The 15,229-nt window shown below is 34.2% G+C and overlaps 1 protein-coding gene across 6 annotated transcripts in view; it reads right to left on the bottom strand.

Annotated features, from left to right (window-relative positions):
- The window catches only part of LRBA (LPS responsive beige-like anchor protein), a 747,733-nt gene that overhangs the window by 301,969 nt on the left and 430,535 nt on the right, over positions 1-15,229 (bottom strand). For all 6 annotated transcript variants that reach the window (XM_051819347.2, XM_051819345.2, XM_051819348.2 and 3 more), the window contains exons 38-39: positions 10,171-10,295; positions 2,092-2,238 (exon numbers count right to left, since the gene is read on the bottom strand). In XM_051819347.2, the coding sequence (XP_051675307.2) occupies positions 2,092-2,238; positions 10,171-10,295 (272 nt within the window). The remainder of the gene's footprint in view (positions 1-2,091; positions 2,239-10,170; positions 10,296-15,229) is intronic.

Raw genomic sequence — 15,229 nt, 5'->3', positions numbered from 1 at the left:
AGGCTTCCAAGGCCAGAGGTTAGCTTAGGGTTTTGGCTGAGGCATGGCTACAAAAAGACCACTAGCTTATTAGTGAAGTGGCAAATGTTAAACCATAATCTGTGATAAAGATTTTGTGCCAGGTTGACACAAAACCTCTTCCATAACAACCTCACTCCATGAAAGACTGGTAAAAATACTCCTTTTTCTAAGCGTTCTTTTCCACTGTTAAACATTGCTCAATGCTTCCAAATCTAATATTAGTGTAGTCCAGGGACTCTGGGAGTAAACAGCTGGAGGGTGGGTTTCCAAGTGAATGAATTTTTATTGGAATAATCAAATCTCCACAGGGCTTATCAAAGAGACAAATCAGACTGCTACTGCAAACAATAGATTCACTACAGATAGAACAGCACAGTTTGTCAGAGCAAAATCTAAAATAAGGACTAAAAATTATATGTATGTGTGTCTATAGAAATAAATGTAGAAAGAATTTGAAAGTCCATCTCAATTCCTTATTGTACAAATCCTATCGAAGAAGAGAACAGCAACAGAGAAGATTGGCACTGGAGTTCTGAATTAATATAGTGCCTATAAACAAGGTGTGCCTATTCAGGTAATCAATGGATGAATAAGTGTTTCAAAATTCAGATGAATTGACATTTCCATCGATTGTTAGAAGGGTGATGGTCCTTAATCTCACATCAATCTTAATGTGTGCCAGTAGGACAATGGAAGGGATGCTCTGCGGAGATCAGAGCAGGTTTTGCCCTCTATTCCCAATGTACAAATACATTGTGTTTGCAGATGGGCAGCAGATAGCTGCAGAACAGCCATGATTTCCCAAAGCTCATCCCTATAAATGGATGAAATAAGCAGCTATGTGTTCTTTTGCTGTCTCCTTTTGCCCTCTGTACATTAGCATGTAATCCCGAGAAGAAATAACATTTTTTCAATCACTCTCAGACATTCAATTATAGGGTAAGCAGACAGCTGCAGGAGCTAGGGCAGCCTAGGTCCTACAGAAGACCCCTGACAATTTCCACTTCATTTCTAACCCACACCACTTTATTAGTGTGGATTACTTCTTAATCCTATTGCCATTGTCAAGATTATATAATTAAACTCCCCTTTCACCTCTATTACTGTATGAATGTATTACTAGCAGCAAGAATAGAAGCAAAATAGAGGAGGAAATGGGCAAATGCACGTGAAAGAAAAGACAGAGGATATCAGCAGCCACCTGACTCTCCACTCTTCCCCTGAATCATTGCGCAGTAGACTCTAACTACCTGTGTATTTCTTCAGAGACAGGTTTCCAGGCACCAGAGAAGATAGCCACCCTTTGTTTCTGCTTTTCATTATCAAGCTGCATGGAGCAGGGGTTGCAGATCTGTTACCAAATGAGCGATTTCTAATATCTTTTCTCTTTAAAGTATCTGAATGGAACACTACATAATTTTCACCTACAGAAACTGGGGAATCTTCCCAACTTCCCTCCTTGAGGGACAGAGTCATAAGCATTAAAAGCCAGTTAAGGAATGACTAGAAATGCAGGCTAAACAAGAGAATTTTTCCCATAAGGGAAGTAAAACTGAGAATCTGCAGAGTACAAATCAAAATTGCTACATCAAGCAAAATATGTGAATCCTGCGAAAAGCCATGGCATTCTTGAAATAATTTTTGAGAGTGTTAAAGATATATGCAGTACATCCATTAAGACTTGTACAATATAGCTCATCTTCCTCCAAGCTTTATTTACAAGCAATTGGCAGAATTTTACTTACAGCCTCATTTTAGAGAGATTTGGTAACTCCCATGGGATGAGTAAAGCACTTTTGTTAACGCTGCTTTTACACTTCTTTCTTTTTCAGTGAAAATCATTCATAAAAGAAAAAGATGAGGAGGATAAGGAGACTGAGTAGAATAGAAAAATAGAGGAGGATCTGTAGAAGATAAGGGGAAAATGTTTGGAAGAACAGAAACAATCTCCAATTAATGTAATTGTGGGTGTAAGCCTGGGAGCCCTGGTGGTCACGGCTGAAAAAGTAAGTAATTAGATGTTTATTGTCCCAGAGCTAGCTGAAGTCCCTGCACAACCTCCGAATTTACCGGCAAGATTTTCTAAATCTTTCTCATCCACGGATGACAGAGTATCATCGTCGCCTTCCAGGAGGATCTCGTTTTCTGAGTTCTGATTTCCTAAAGCGTGACTCTTGATGGACTGTTTTCCTTTAGCAAGGATATCTTCATCTGCAGCTGAAATGAAAAGGAAACAAAGCTGTCCATCAGCTCTCTGAAGAGCACTTTGGCAGAGGGGTAGGGGCCAAGGTAAAGGTAGGTGGCCCACAATGGTTCATCGTTTACACACACACACACACACACACAGTGGGGAAAGGCATGGGGTGGCATACACACTCGTTCTGACAAATGCGATTCCCCAACCTAGTGTAACGTTACCCTGAACAAGCACCCTAATCCCATTAAATCTGACCCCTGCACTGCTCACCAAACCATTTATTTACTTATATTTAAGCTAAGCGAGGGTTCAAAGGCAGCACTTCTTTAGGAAATTCGTTAGTAGGAAAAATCAGAAAACGTCGTTTGGGAAACACTGCTTATTCAACATTGAAAACTAGGAAAGGCTGATTCATTCTTCCGAATCATTTATCCCAACAAACATTCTGAATGGTTGGAGAGTGGCTGTGAAGGGGAGAGTCCAGAAGAAGGGTCAACGCTAGGAGGGAGGCGTGTACAGCCAATGAGGATTTAGCCTGGCCCCTGCAGCCAGATGTGACTGGGAAAGCGACAGCAGCTCCGTGAAGCTGCATTTTCTTCTTCCGCCATGCTCTCTCCCTCCTTCCTTCCTTCCTTCACATCGCCCTGGCCCACACTCCCCTACCCCTCCAAGCCCTTATACAAATATGCAAAAGCAAGGCAGTGTGGAAACTAAGTGGAGGCTCAAACAGCACCTCCTCTGCGTGTTTAAACTAAAGGGCTAAGGCACCCCGGGGGTAAACATAACAGAAAGACCTGGATGAGAGGCATCTGGGCAAAGGGCCTCATGCGGCCTGAACTGGAGCAGCCTGTGGAGAGCGGCAGCCAGCGCCAGACTCTCAAGCACTCAGAGGGAGGGAGGGAGGGAAAGGCAAGGCCAAGTCCAGGGTGAACAGGCAGCTCTGTGGAGCACCTATAGTCAACAGCATAACCAGAAAGCAGCATGGAGGTGCAAATGAAAGGAAAGCAAAAAAGCAGATACAAACTTTTGATTTATGATTTGTAAAAGCAACATGAGTATCTTTTCAGAACTGTATTTTTTTTTTTAACTGGTGCCACATAGGGAAAGTTTAGAAATCCTCACTGTATTCCTGACATTGTGGGTTTTCGGCCAGGGAATCGCTGGGCAAAAAAGCACCTGATCCATCAGGCTGCAGCCATTGATATGGAAATTGGGTGGCCAGGCTTTGTGCTCCGCTGCAGTTCAGGCCTAGGCATCAGGCCCAAGCCCCAAAAGGATGAAGCCTTGGTTTGCACTAACATTGCCAACATTTATCTGAATAACTTATTTTAAATAGTTAAATTACATATTTGCTACCTGGTTAACTTGGCAGAGCAAAGCAGCTTTGGATTTAATTGGTACAGTTACAGATGAAAGATTTTTTACTTCATATTTATTGTCAACTCACCATGTTACCATTTATATTCAAAACTTATGGCACTACATAAAACAGTATAGGCATTTTCTATTAATTAAGTCATATGACGAAGTATTCTATATTTAGTTTTGAATACACTCTGTGGGTAAATAAAATCTTTATTCTAAACCCACATATAGTAGAATAAGCTACCTGACACGAGGGTCTCAATAAATATTTGAAAAGATTAATGTACCTAATTAAAATATATTTTTAAAAACAAAAACCATAAGGAAATATACCATTAATGGCAAATTTTTAGAGAACAGTATGTTTTTATACCATTCCTTAGTTTCCAATATTTACATTTTGTTACTCTATAGTCAGAAACACTGCCTTACTCCAAAGATCTTTTTCAATTTACTATCAACTTGCCTAAAAATAAAGTGGCCATTGAGAAATGCAAGAGGAAGCACCATATTATAGATCTTCAACAAGTAAATACATTCTCATTTGCTAGCTGGATTTTAGTATGGGATCATTATGCTACATTCTCTTCCTTTCCGTCATTTACAGTCCCTTATTCAAAGAGGAAATTCAAAGAGGCTTCAAAAAATCCAGGGAAAAATGGAATTGGAATTGAAAGGTAATACGCATTCAAACGAACTTGTGGAATCCCCTTTTATTCATTATAAGACTAATATTACACAGCACCTGCCATATGCCAGGAAGTGTTCAAAAAATTGTACATACGTAACTCTTGATTCACTTAAACTTTCTGCTGTTTGTTCATTTTAAGGTAAGAAAACAGACTCAGAGAGGTTATATAATTTGTTCAAGGTAACACAGCTCCTAACATTTGGGATCAGGATTTAAAAACATGCAGTTTGGTGCCAGAATCTGGCCTCTTACCCACTTTGCCATCCTAGCTCTTAGATATAAAAAAGGAAAAGAAAAAAACAACTACTACTTTACAAATATGAACATATTTACCAATTTGCTATTGATATTTATGTCCCCCACACTGCATCTTAAAAGCTCAACAGAATCATAATAAACAAGAATAAAAAATATTTGTTTCCAAATCTAAATTAGGTAAGCCTATAGCAAATATCTTAGAAACAACTAAATTTAACAATATGCTCATGTCTTTCTCTGATTACTGCCATAGATGTCCTAAATTACTCCAAGCTTAACTGAAATAAGAAAAAAAAACCTTAATATGCAAACATTTACAAACAAATAAGAGCTCTCTATGGTAAAATGTAATGATATAAAATAACTCAATAAATAAGTTCACATTCATTTAAATGACTACTGAAATACAATGTTATCCCTTTCAACTGAAATTCAAAAAATTTCAAATATGTTCCCATCTTACTGACTCATATTCTTAAAAAGTAACTTTTAAATTACATAAAAGTTTTAGAAAAAAATTTTATATTCTATAGGTATACACTATATGCATACAAACACCCACTTTAATTTATTTATTTACTTATTTTTACAAGCTCAGATTCTGGAATTGTTCAACTTCAACTGAAAAACCTCTTGTCATAGAAAATATGCAGCTTACTGATATTTAGAATGGTTTTCCTGTAATTAACTCCCCCTTGAGGATTTTAAGTTAGCAGCAGTAAAATTACCAACAGTACTCTAATACACACCACATGCGCTAGTGTTCAATTCTCAGTGGTCTAATAGCTTTCTGCTAAAGAACTTTTTTTTTTTTTTTTCAAAATTAGAACAAAACTTTCCCAAGCATAAAATAGAAGATAATTATCATGTTTATGTGTGCTAAGGAAAAGATTATTTTTAACTTTTATTTGGCTTATACATCAACCATTGTAAACAAATATCAATTACTTGATATCTTCTATAAGTATACTCCACACCAGTCTAAAAGTTTTATTGGATGAAATAGGAACATATTCTTGTATGGTTTAGAGCTTGATTCAGATATTTTCTGGCTGATAAAATTATTACTAAACTAAACATGATTGTTTATATTTTTCATATCATTACTAACAGATTGCCTTTATCTAATCTCTCCTTTTATTCTGGCTTAATATCAATCTTAACTTAATAATTAACCTGCAATTATTACATAAAATTGGAGAAATCTGTCGACTGCTATTTTTAATACATGACTTTTGATTCTCGGAAGCTAAGAGTAATGAGAGGGCTGAGAGAGAAACTGGTCCTCAAAATGTAAAGATCAAGTTCTTTAGAGCCAGCTCTCTGCCTAAGTTGATTTATCAATCCAACACAGAGAATATTAAGTGAAACTAAAATAGGAAAGGAATTAGAGAAAACAGAAAACTCCTCTACCAATGATACTCAAATTTCCTTTCAACATATAGTGATCAGTAAACGAGAATTATCAACAGTTCTTGTTCTAATAAAAGTAACTTATATACTAAAAATTAGCTTTCTTTTTTTTTTAAAGATTACTACTACAATAAAAAAAGTCACTTCAAATGTACACAAAATAAACACAGGTATCTACTTGGTATGATGTGACATACGTAACTGTATTCAGAACAAGACACATAGAGAGAACCTTATAATCAATGCTTGTCCTAATCTTATTAATTCTCCAATTATATTTTATGCTAGTTCTGGAGGGTTCCAAGTCAAGAAAATTTACTCTAGAAAAATCAGTGAAATGACAAAGGATGATTAGGAGGATAAGCCAAGGGCATCTCTTACTGATCATAGATTCCTCCAAAATTTCAGATAGGGAACCCACCACACATTGACCCTAAAAAGGAAACCAACGGTACCTGGCATTATTGAATAAATGAAAGAATTGCATGATTTGGGATCTTTATCTGATCTGTCATTCTCCCAAAACCAAATGAGGAAACTGAATCATTCTATATACTTATAAGATACTTTTAAAGCTATGTTAATTCCTTCTCATATATTTCTATTAGCATGTACATTCTCTACAAAATAAAAATGTCTTGAATGCAATCGGATTCTACTACTAAACTGTTTTAGTACTTGAATTAAAACCAATCTTTCTACCATTTAAAACATTTTTCACATGGCTTTAATTCAAATATAAAATTCTCATTATATTTAACAATGAACATTAGAAGACCACAGAGCGCAAGGCTGAAAATCTGCAGTCAGTTTATCTGGGCTTTAGCCCTCTATCTACCAAGAATTACCTTGGTCCTTTGCTTCCTCAGTTTCCTTATCTGTAAAGAATAAAGTTAGACTAGACTTTGGCCTTATGTTTCTTTCAGATCTAAAAATGCTCTCACAATAAGTAACTAGCAAACTGGGCTCTGTGCATTAGGAGAATGCTACGAATCATTACAACTGATTTCTAATAAATTTTAAAACCATAAAATGGAAAGAAATGCCCTCAAGAATCAAATACCCGCCCATTGCTTGCTGCTGCTAATTTCCATAAAGAACATTTAATCATAAGAGGAAGTATTAATTTTAATTTAAAAATATGACTCAGTTTCTGCAAAGTTAAAGAAATCTCCCATTACAACATGACTTTTATAAATAACCACATTGGAGGGTCTCTGTTTGAAAAATTACCTAAAGCTCTTTTCCCCAAGCAAGTTAATGTGAACTTGGGAAGGGCAATTAAATTGTCAGAATTAAAAAATTTGTTTTTAACTAGAAGGTAGCCAGAAGTAGAGTCATGGGGCTGGTATTGATCGTCCAAACAGAGAACATCACTCTTCAGGTATTTACTCTGCCACCTTTACACCAGAGGCTTTCCTTCAAATCAAATCAAATCAATCTACGAAAAAGATGGCTTCTACTACTAAAATACATAACTAATCTCCAGGGTCATTTCTACTTAGATGTCTTCCTTTGATAATGATAACATAGTTCATGATGTTGTAAGATTTTGCATTAGTAAATATCCTGTCTCCTTAGTTAAATACATTATAAATAAAAGCAAGGTGTTACAAAATAATATGAAACTGACATACTATCCTCAGGAATACCTATCTTAAAAATTTAAATTTAACACTGAAAGTATTTATTCATGTAAAATTCATAATTTCCATTGCTTTTTTATATTAATGGCTCTTTAATACATGTATTTTGATTAACTTTCTTTATGTTGCAAAAAGTATTTAAAGATGGAATTTCATGGTTAACAGAATTAAAGTAAATATCAATAATAAATGAATTTATTAAATAAAGTATGAAAAATTAAGCTCTTTGATTATAGACTATATTAGCAAAAGCTACAGTGACATTAAACAATACCATTGCACAATTTATGTATTGCTGCAGAATTACTTACTATTGCTTTATTATTTAAATAAAATATACAGTTTGATTAATTAGAGCTTGTATCTTTTTAAAAAATGTTATATTAAACATGATGCATCACCTTAATTGTAAGACTACTACTGAAGAATCTCCTGTACATTTGGATAGTTTTTTAAAGTATTTATTTCAGACTAATGTTATTATTTCTAATTTTTAGAGTGTTATATAAATATTAATCATTATAAGATTAATTATTTCTAATTTTTAGAGTGTTATAAATATTAATCATTATAAGATTAATGTAAAACAGGATAGAATTATGTAAAATGATTCTTTGTTTTGTTATTTTCATTTTAAAATGCACAATAAAACACAGATAGCCAACACTGTATTGACCTTTAAATTACTACTTACAGGAATAAGAGTAAAGTGTACTTCTGAACTAGTCAAAAAAGTGTTAAATGATGTAAAACACTGCTATTTTCATATCAAATATTACTGTAGATACTTAGCATAAAATGCTAATAATAAAATTATTTTAAAATGTAAAGTTCAATAATAAACTTAAAAATTAATCATCATTAGGAATCCTGTGACTCCTCAAAATAGTTACATGCACTATTTTTGATAAAATTACATATTAAATACTGAATTAGATCTACACTAATTTAAATTCAGTCACTAACATTTCTCTCAGAATTAAGAGTTTGCTTACGTGCAATTTCAGAAACAAGTCCTCCCCTTTCAGATGTAAGAGGGAAAATTTTTTATAAAAACGCTGTTATTGCCATTCATAGATCTCAAACTCACAACACACAGTTAAATGATAGCTTAGAAGACCGAAAAATTATTATTAAATTTAAAACTGTAAGTGTGCATGGGAATACCTGGTTGAAAAGGACAAAACTGCAAAAAGGCTGATTTTCTCAATGTAAGTGTAACAAATCAAAAACAAAAACAATAAAAGAAAAAGAAGAAAATATACAACGATACAGTAAGAGGGAAAAGAAAAACAAAATGTGACTATGGTAACCATGGTGGCATATCAAAAAGTAAAGGAAACCTAGAAGCAAAGTGGCCTAATTAATTCTACATCTTATTTCTCCTTCTCCACCTCCTATAGTTGAAGATGTAGGGCCCTGAGACTATTATTGCTTTTAGATCACTTTGTTATTGACTATTCTCTGTATGATCATTTATTTTAAAGGACTGATGTCACATTTGGTGTTGTATCTGATGACATATTGTGGACATTTTCTTCTAGAAATGGCTCTTTAAGGCTGAGTGCAAGAGGTTAAACTGCCTGACTGAGGCCAAACCTAAGATTACAGATTTTTAATATAAATTCTTAAATATCCTTATTGAATATCATCTAACACTTACATTAAGTTACACATCATGCACATACAAATTATGGTTTAATCATTAACTTCTGCATGTTAAGCTAATATTCTAAAAAAGCAAATAAAAACAATTTTTGCCTTGTTAAAAATAACCAATTTATACTTTGTAAAATAATATTAATTTTAACACAAGGAGGGGGATTTCTCCCTTAATCAGTGTAAGTTACTTGGTTTATAAAAATAGTAAAACAGCTACTATCAAAGAAATCATACTATCGAATCCAAAGGACCTTTTCAGTTTTTTTCAATTTGCTTATCAGACTTCTGAATAAAGTGAATCACAGTCAGATGCATTGTAACAAAAAAAGAAAAACGTTTTGTTAAGCACTGATAACAAGATGATGCAGAATAGGAACATATGAAAATAATGTCTATTCTCTTCTTTCCCAAGCCATCAATCACAACCATCTACAAATCAAGGCTCAGAAAGTATACAGGCACTGGGACATTTATTACCATCTTCCCCACTTCATAATCTCATACTAAAATAGCATGGCTGGGGAAAAACCACGGACACGAAACAGAACCTAGAAACCTATTTGGTTTGTAAATGCTGTCTCTCTAATATTCATGGATTTAAGACAGGCTTCCAGGAATTATTTACTCAAAGCTTAATGTGTCACTTAAGAGGAGAAATAGTTTACCCTCATACTCTGAAACAAAAGGTCGTGTTAGGTAAGTTTTGTGTGTGCAACATAATGAACAAACACATTTGACACCATAATTTAATAGGACTCTGTACTAACTATAAAATAATTAACTACCCTTTCTTGGGTGAATAACTATGAAATGTGGATGTGGACCACTTTACAGTACCTTGGAATAAAGAAGTTATACTCTTCATTACCAAGCTACTGTACCTGCTGCTATTGGAAAGGAGTGGTTTATACACTGACCATGTTCCACGGCTGTTTTTAGTGTCGCTTCAGGATGTGTCGATCCTAGAGGGTTACGCACAAATCGTCGCCGGCGCCGCAAGTCATCTTCCCAGTAGTCAAGGCGCCAGAACTCACGAGGACGACTACAATGAAACAGAGAAGCCACATATGTTAGCAATTATCAAACAGCGTGGTAGCACTGAATTTCTGCATAAAGCTCTCCTTGTTTGCTCTGCCTTTTTTTTTTCCCTCCCCTTCCTCTTAATTCTCCCTCCATCTCACACTCCCCTTTCTGCAATCTTTAACTTAGGTATGTCCTTGAAAATAACAATATCACCTCCTAGTCTAAGGAACTCCTTTTCCTTTTCTTGGAAGGTGAAATGAGCACTAAATACATCATTTTGAAATGAATTGCTGACAGTGTGATCAGTTTCCCCACACTCTAGTGGCATGTGCTCTGATTTCAGCCTCATTTCAGCCTCAGCAGGGCACCTTTCTCTGTGGCTGCATTTATAAACCAGAATAGGGAAAAGGCTATTATAAATATGGTATAGCATTACCTATATTAATCAAAGTCTGTCCCCCTTCATTTTTCTTCCTAATTTGTGCCTTTTTGCACAAGGTCAGTAAATCATAGCATGAATTCTTGGTCCAGAAAGTGTTAACTTTAATGAATATCTCAGTTACATGGTTATGTATGTGATAATAAAATATTACTCTGTTTAGATGTGCAGGAATTTAATTAAAATAATCTCTTAAAATATTCATTACATTTAGCCCCTGAGGCTTAGAACAACACAAGAAAATGCATTTCTTTTCCATTTACTGTTTTTAAATAAACCATTCCTGTAGAGTGAAATAGCAATCTATTTTCAAGTAAATCAGACTGGATTTCTGTTTTATGTAGTCTGTTTTTATATTTAATTAAAAACTACATGCTATATGATGTGCAATAATTGCTATATCAAAAACATACTTTTGGAAATGTATTTTTTTAAAAAAAAGGTTAACTTAATTCAAGTTCTGCGATATTTTCCCCAATTACGTAGATCTTTTATATGGCAATATATAAATGTCAACTTTCTCTCTTGTTAACTAATAATGATCCAGCAGGCTGGAAAATATTTTATACAGAAAATAATAATACGAAGTTTTTTAGTTATAGTAAGAAAAAAATCTGCTGAATATATGTACTCACTAAAGTTACATAGTATGTTTCAATAATGAAATAAAAATCACTCATAATCAAAAATGCTGCAGGGATGACTAATACAAAATAAAATCTTACTTGTATTTCATGAACTAATAAAATTGTATCTGTCAGCTTTGATAAATTAGTAGTCTTGACCAACTGACAGTCCCAAAATACCCAAGTAAAAGTTATCATTATTTTGATGTTTCAAGATATTATCTTAAAAATAGGTAAGTATTTCTATCAATTAAAAGGTATCACAGGTTAATAAAACATAGACAACTATCGTATATTATTTAAATAATTATTTTCAACAAACAGTAGGAATCCAATGCTGTTTTCTGAGAAGACTGAAGGGCCAATCAGAACATCAAACATTTCCTTTGTGGATTTTGGTAATGCAGGAAGCGGAGGAGAGACAAAATAATCAAAATGGACTTCAAAAATTATGTAAGAGTTTGTCTTCAAAACAGAAAATTTAAAAGCCCCCCCATTCTTTTAATTTGCTTTTCCTCATAATTTGCAATCTAAATTTTAAATAAAAACCAACACTATAGTATAAGTTAAAGATAAATAAGAAAAAACTACAGAATACACATATAAGTAAAAGATAACAGTTGTTTGAACTCAGTTCATAAAATAAAATTCTCCTTAGGTGAGAAGGAAAAAGGCAACACACAGATGGCGGCGAGTACAGCTTTGATAGTCATGGAGCTTGGATAGGTACTTCATCATTCTGCCTACCTACATTTATCTGTTAAAATTATTATCAAATATCAGCCAGGATGCAGTCGTGAATCACAGGCTGCTCCTCGTCTTCAGGGGAATGATACAATGAGGGTCTATTCATCAGTGCAGCAATCGGCACAAGTAATTAGTTCCCTAGACTGAGATCTCCTACAAAGCCTATTTCAGTCAGCACCACAAACATATGACGATGTAAAGCTAATGAAAGCTGCTAAAATTTGTTAACCTTTTATGCCATCAATCCTTTTAATACTCTGTGCTTCAATATTATGCAAAGGTGGTAAATTATTAATTTGCCATTCATCCATCCTTCTACATTTCGACTCAAACAACGTCATTCTTCTTGATAAGAATTAAAATTATAAGAGATGTTAAACAGCTATGATAAAATTATCAATAATTAGGCAACAATAGATTCTACTATTATGCAAGTCAAATACAATGGTTATTAAAGCATGTGCCCAATACTTTTTATTATTCAGCAGTAAAACCACAGTAATTATAAAATCACACAGAAATTATCACGTAACTCAAAGCTAGTATCTATAAGAATAAAAGCCAAAATTAGAAGGAAACAGAACTATAACATTTATTTTTGTATTCACTGACATTAACAAAATTTAAATGGCCAAAATGGGATGTCTGGCTGAAACAAAAACACTAATACATCCAGAATTGAGAACTAGTTCACAGTAGAAAGTATTTTAAGTTTCATTTATGTTAACTATCTGTATTCTGTCTTCATATATGAATTCTATCAAAAAACTTAAAGATACTTGGATGAATAAAATCCAAAGAGAATAAAGAACTTTATATCTCAATATTACAATATTTACAAGCTCCTGAAGCTATATCACTTGAAGACCATCTCCTCAACACAATCCTGCTACAACAATTAAAAATAATTTGAATACAAAGCAAATTCACTTATTTTGGGTCACATATCTAGAGAGGATTATAAAAATCACCTAAAGAGGCAAACAGTTCTAAAAAAATGTCTTTTGAATCTTTTCGTATAAAGCACTGCTCCAGGTGATTTAGAATACAAAGCCCTGAAGGCATTCACTTATGACTGAACAGCTAGCTATTAGTTTCATTTGAAAAAACAGCATTTATCATCCACTTTCTGATTGTGACAGTAAAACATATTCTTTGGAGGAAAAACAAAAATCACACCCCTCCCCTCTTTTTTTTTTTCAGATGAGGGCAATTACAAGCATGTTTAAAGTCCTTTACAAAGTAACAGACCTGGATCCAAAAGTCCACTGTTTTCTCTTCCTAACTCTGCTCCCCTCCCATATGTACCCTGAATATACAGCTTTACCACCAAAACATACAGACACTTTGTCATTTTAGAACAGTTTTTTGTTTGCTTATTTTTAATATATTTATTTATTTAAAAGGCAGAGTGACAGGGAGACAGGATGACCCCACAATTGCCAAGGTTTGGATCAGGCCTAAGCCTAGAGTCAACAACTCTCTAGGTCTCCTATGGTGGTGGTAGGCACTCAAATACTTGAGAATTCATCTGCTGCTTCCTAGGCACATGAACAGGAAGCTGGATGGGAAGCAGAATAGCCAGGACTCAACCAACACACCCCAGTACAGGATGTGGGGGTCGCAAGTGGTAACTTAACACACTGCTCCATGATGCCTGCCCCTTTAGGACAGCTTTATCAAGAGGAATGTATAGGTTTTGATAATCAATTTACCATAAGTTTTGATCATCCATTTAAATACTTCACTCTCACTTAAGAAATATTGTTCCCCCATCTCAACTCCAACAGCCTCATTTATGGGAAAGATAAGAAACTGGTATATTTAGCATAGGGATCCAACTGTCTTAACAGTAAGTTATAGACTAACTGAAGTGATCAGAAAAATTAAAAAGACTTCAAGTGTTCAGAAGCAGATAGTTGATCAAATACAAGCAAGGAAAAGATAAAAAAAAAACACTTAATTTTAAACTTCAGAAATCTATATATCTATATCACTCTATACCTGTATGTTTATATATTTGCATCCTGTCAAAAAAAAGAAAAGAAAAGAATGGTACTAGTATCTCCTGACACCACATTCTATATTCATTTCCAGTAAGTTCCCAAAAAGTATTCAAATTAAGGATGTAAGCCTAGGTTCTGTACGATCTGGAAATATTTACTATTTCCTTTAGAAGACATGATGCCTTCTCCATAAATACACTGCACTGAGGTGTCTTTTTAGAACACAATCTCCAAGACTAAAATCTTTCATTATAGGGATACAAGTGTCTTTAAAAAGTTGTGCATACTATCAAATGTTCTAATCTTTCTAATTTCTTTAATTTTTATTTTTCCACTCTTTTGCCTAATTTCAAAGCTTGAGGATAAAATTACAAGGTAAGTCTAGTGGACTTTTCCATGGATACGTCATGTAATTATCTTTCTACTTTTTAAAAACATACACTGATGAGTTCGTATACACACACCTTTAATATATCATCGCAACCTACATAAAATATAAAAAATGCCATTTTAATATACTGAACATATATTTTTTGTTTTATAGACAGATTGTTGCAATCTTAGAAGGAAAGATAACTCAAGCATCAACAGACAGGTACACTGTGATTAGTGGGATGATTAGGTAAAACAAATGACTAAGAATGAACCAAACAGTAAGCAGCTGGACAAAGTTGTAGTACTAGAGAATCAATAAATAAGGTAAGATTCACATTCTTTTTATAATAGTTGAATGATGCAATGTAAATAATCTATTATTTTCAAATGTAAACTATAATCATTTTTAAAGTTTAGTTTTCTTCAAAGAAAATATGGCAAGACAATTAACATTGTATGGACAGAATCTCTAACATAAAATATTTTCTTTTTTTTTTTATTTATTTATTTGAAAGTCAGAGTTACACAGAGAGAGGAGAGGCAGGGAGGGGGTGGTCTTCCATCTGCTGGTTCACTCCCCAATTGGCCTCATCAGCCAAAGCTGCACCAATCTGAAGCCGGGAGTCAGGAGCTTCTTCGGGTCTCCCATGTGGATGCAGGGCCCAAGGACTTGAGCCATCTTCTATTGCTTTCCCAGGCCATAGCAGAAATCTGGATGGGATGTGGAGCAGCTGGGACTCAAACTGGCTCCCATATGGGA

Source organism: Oryctolagus cuniculus, chromosome 8 (genome assembly GCF_964237555.1).
Source record: "Oryctolagus cuniculus chromosome 8, mOryCun1.1, whole genome shotgun sequence".
Classification (NCBI taxonomy): Eukaryota; Metazoa; Chordata; class Mammalia; order Lagomorpha; family Leporidae; genus Oryctolagus; species Oryctolagus cuniculus.
Note: the sequence above shows the minus strand (reverse complement) of the source record. Positions and strands in the feature narration are given on the sequence as shown.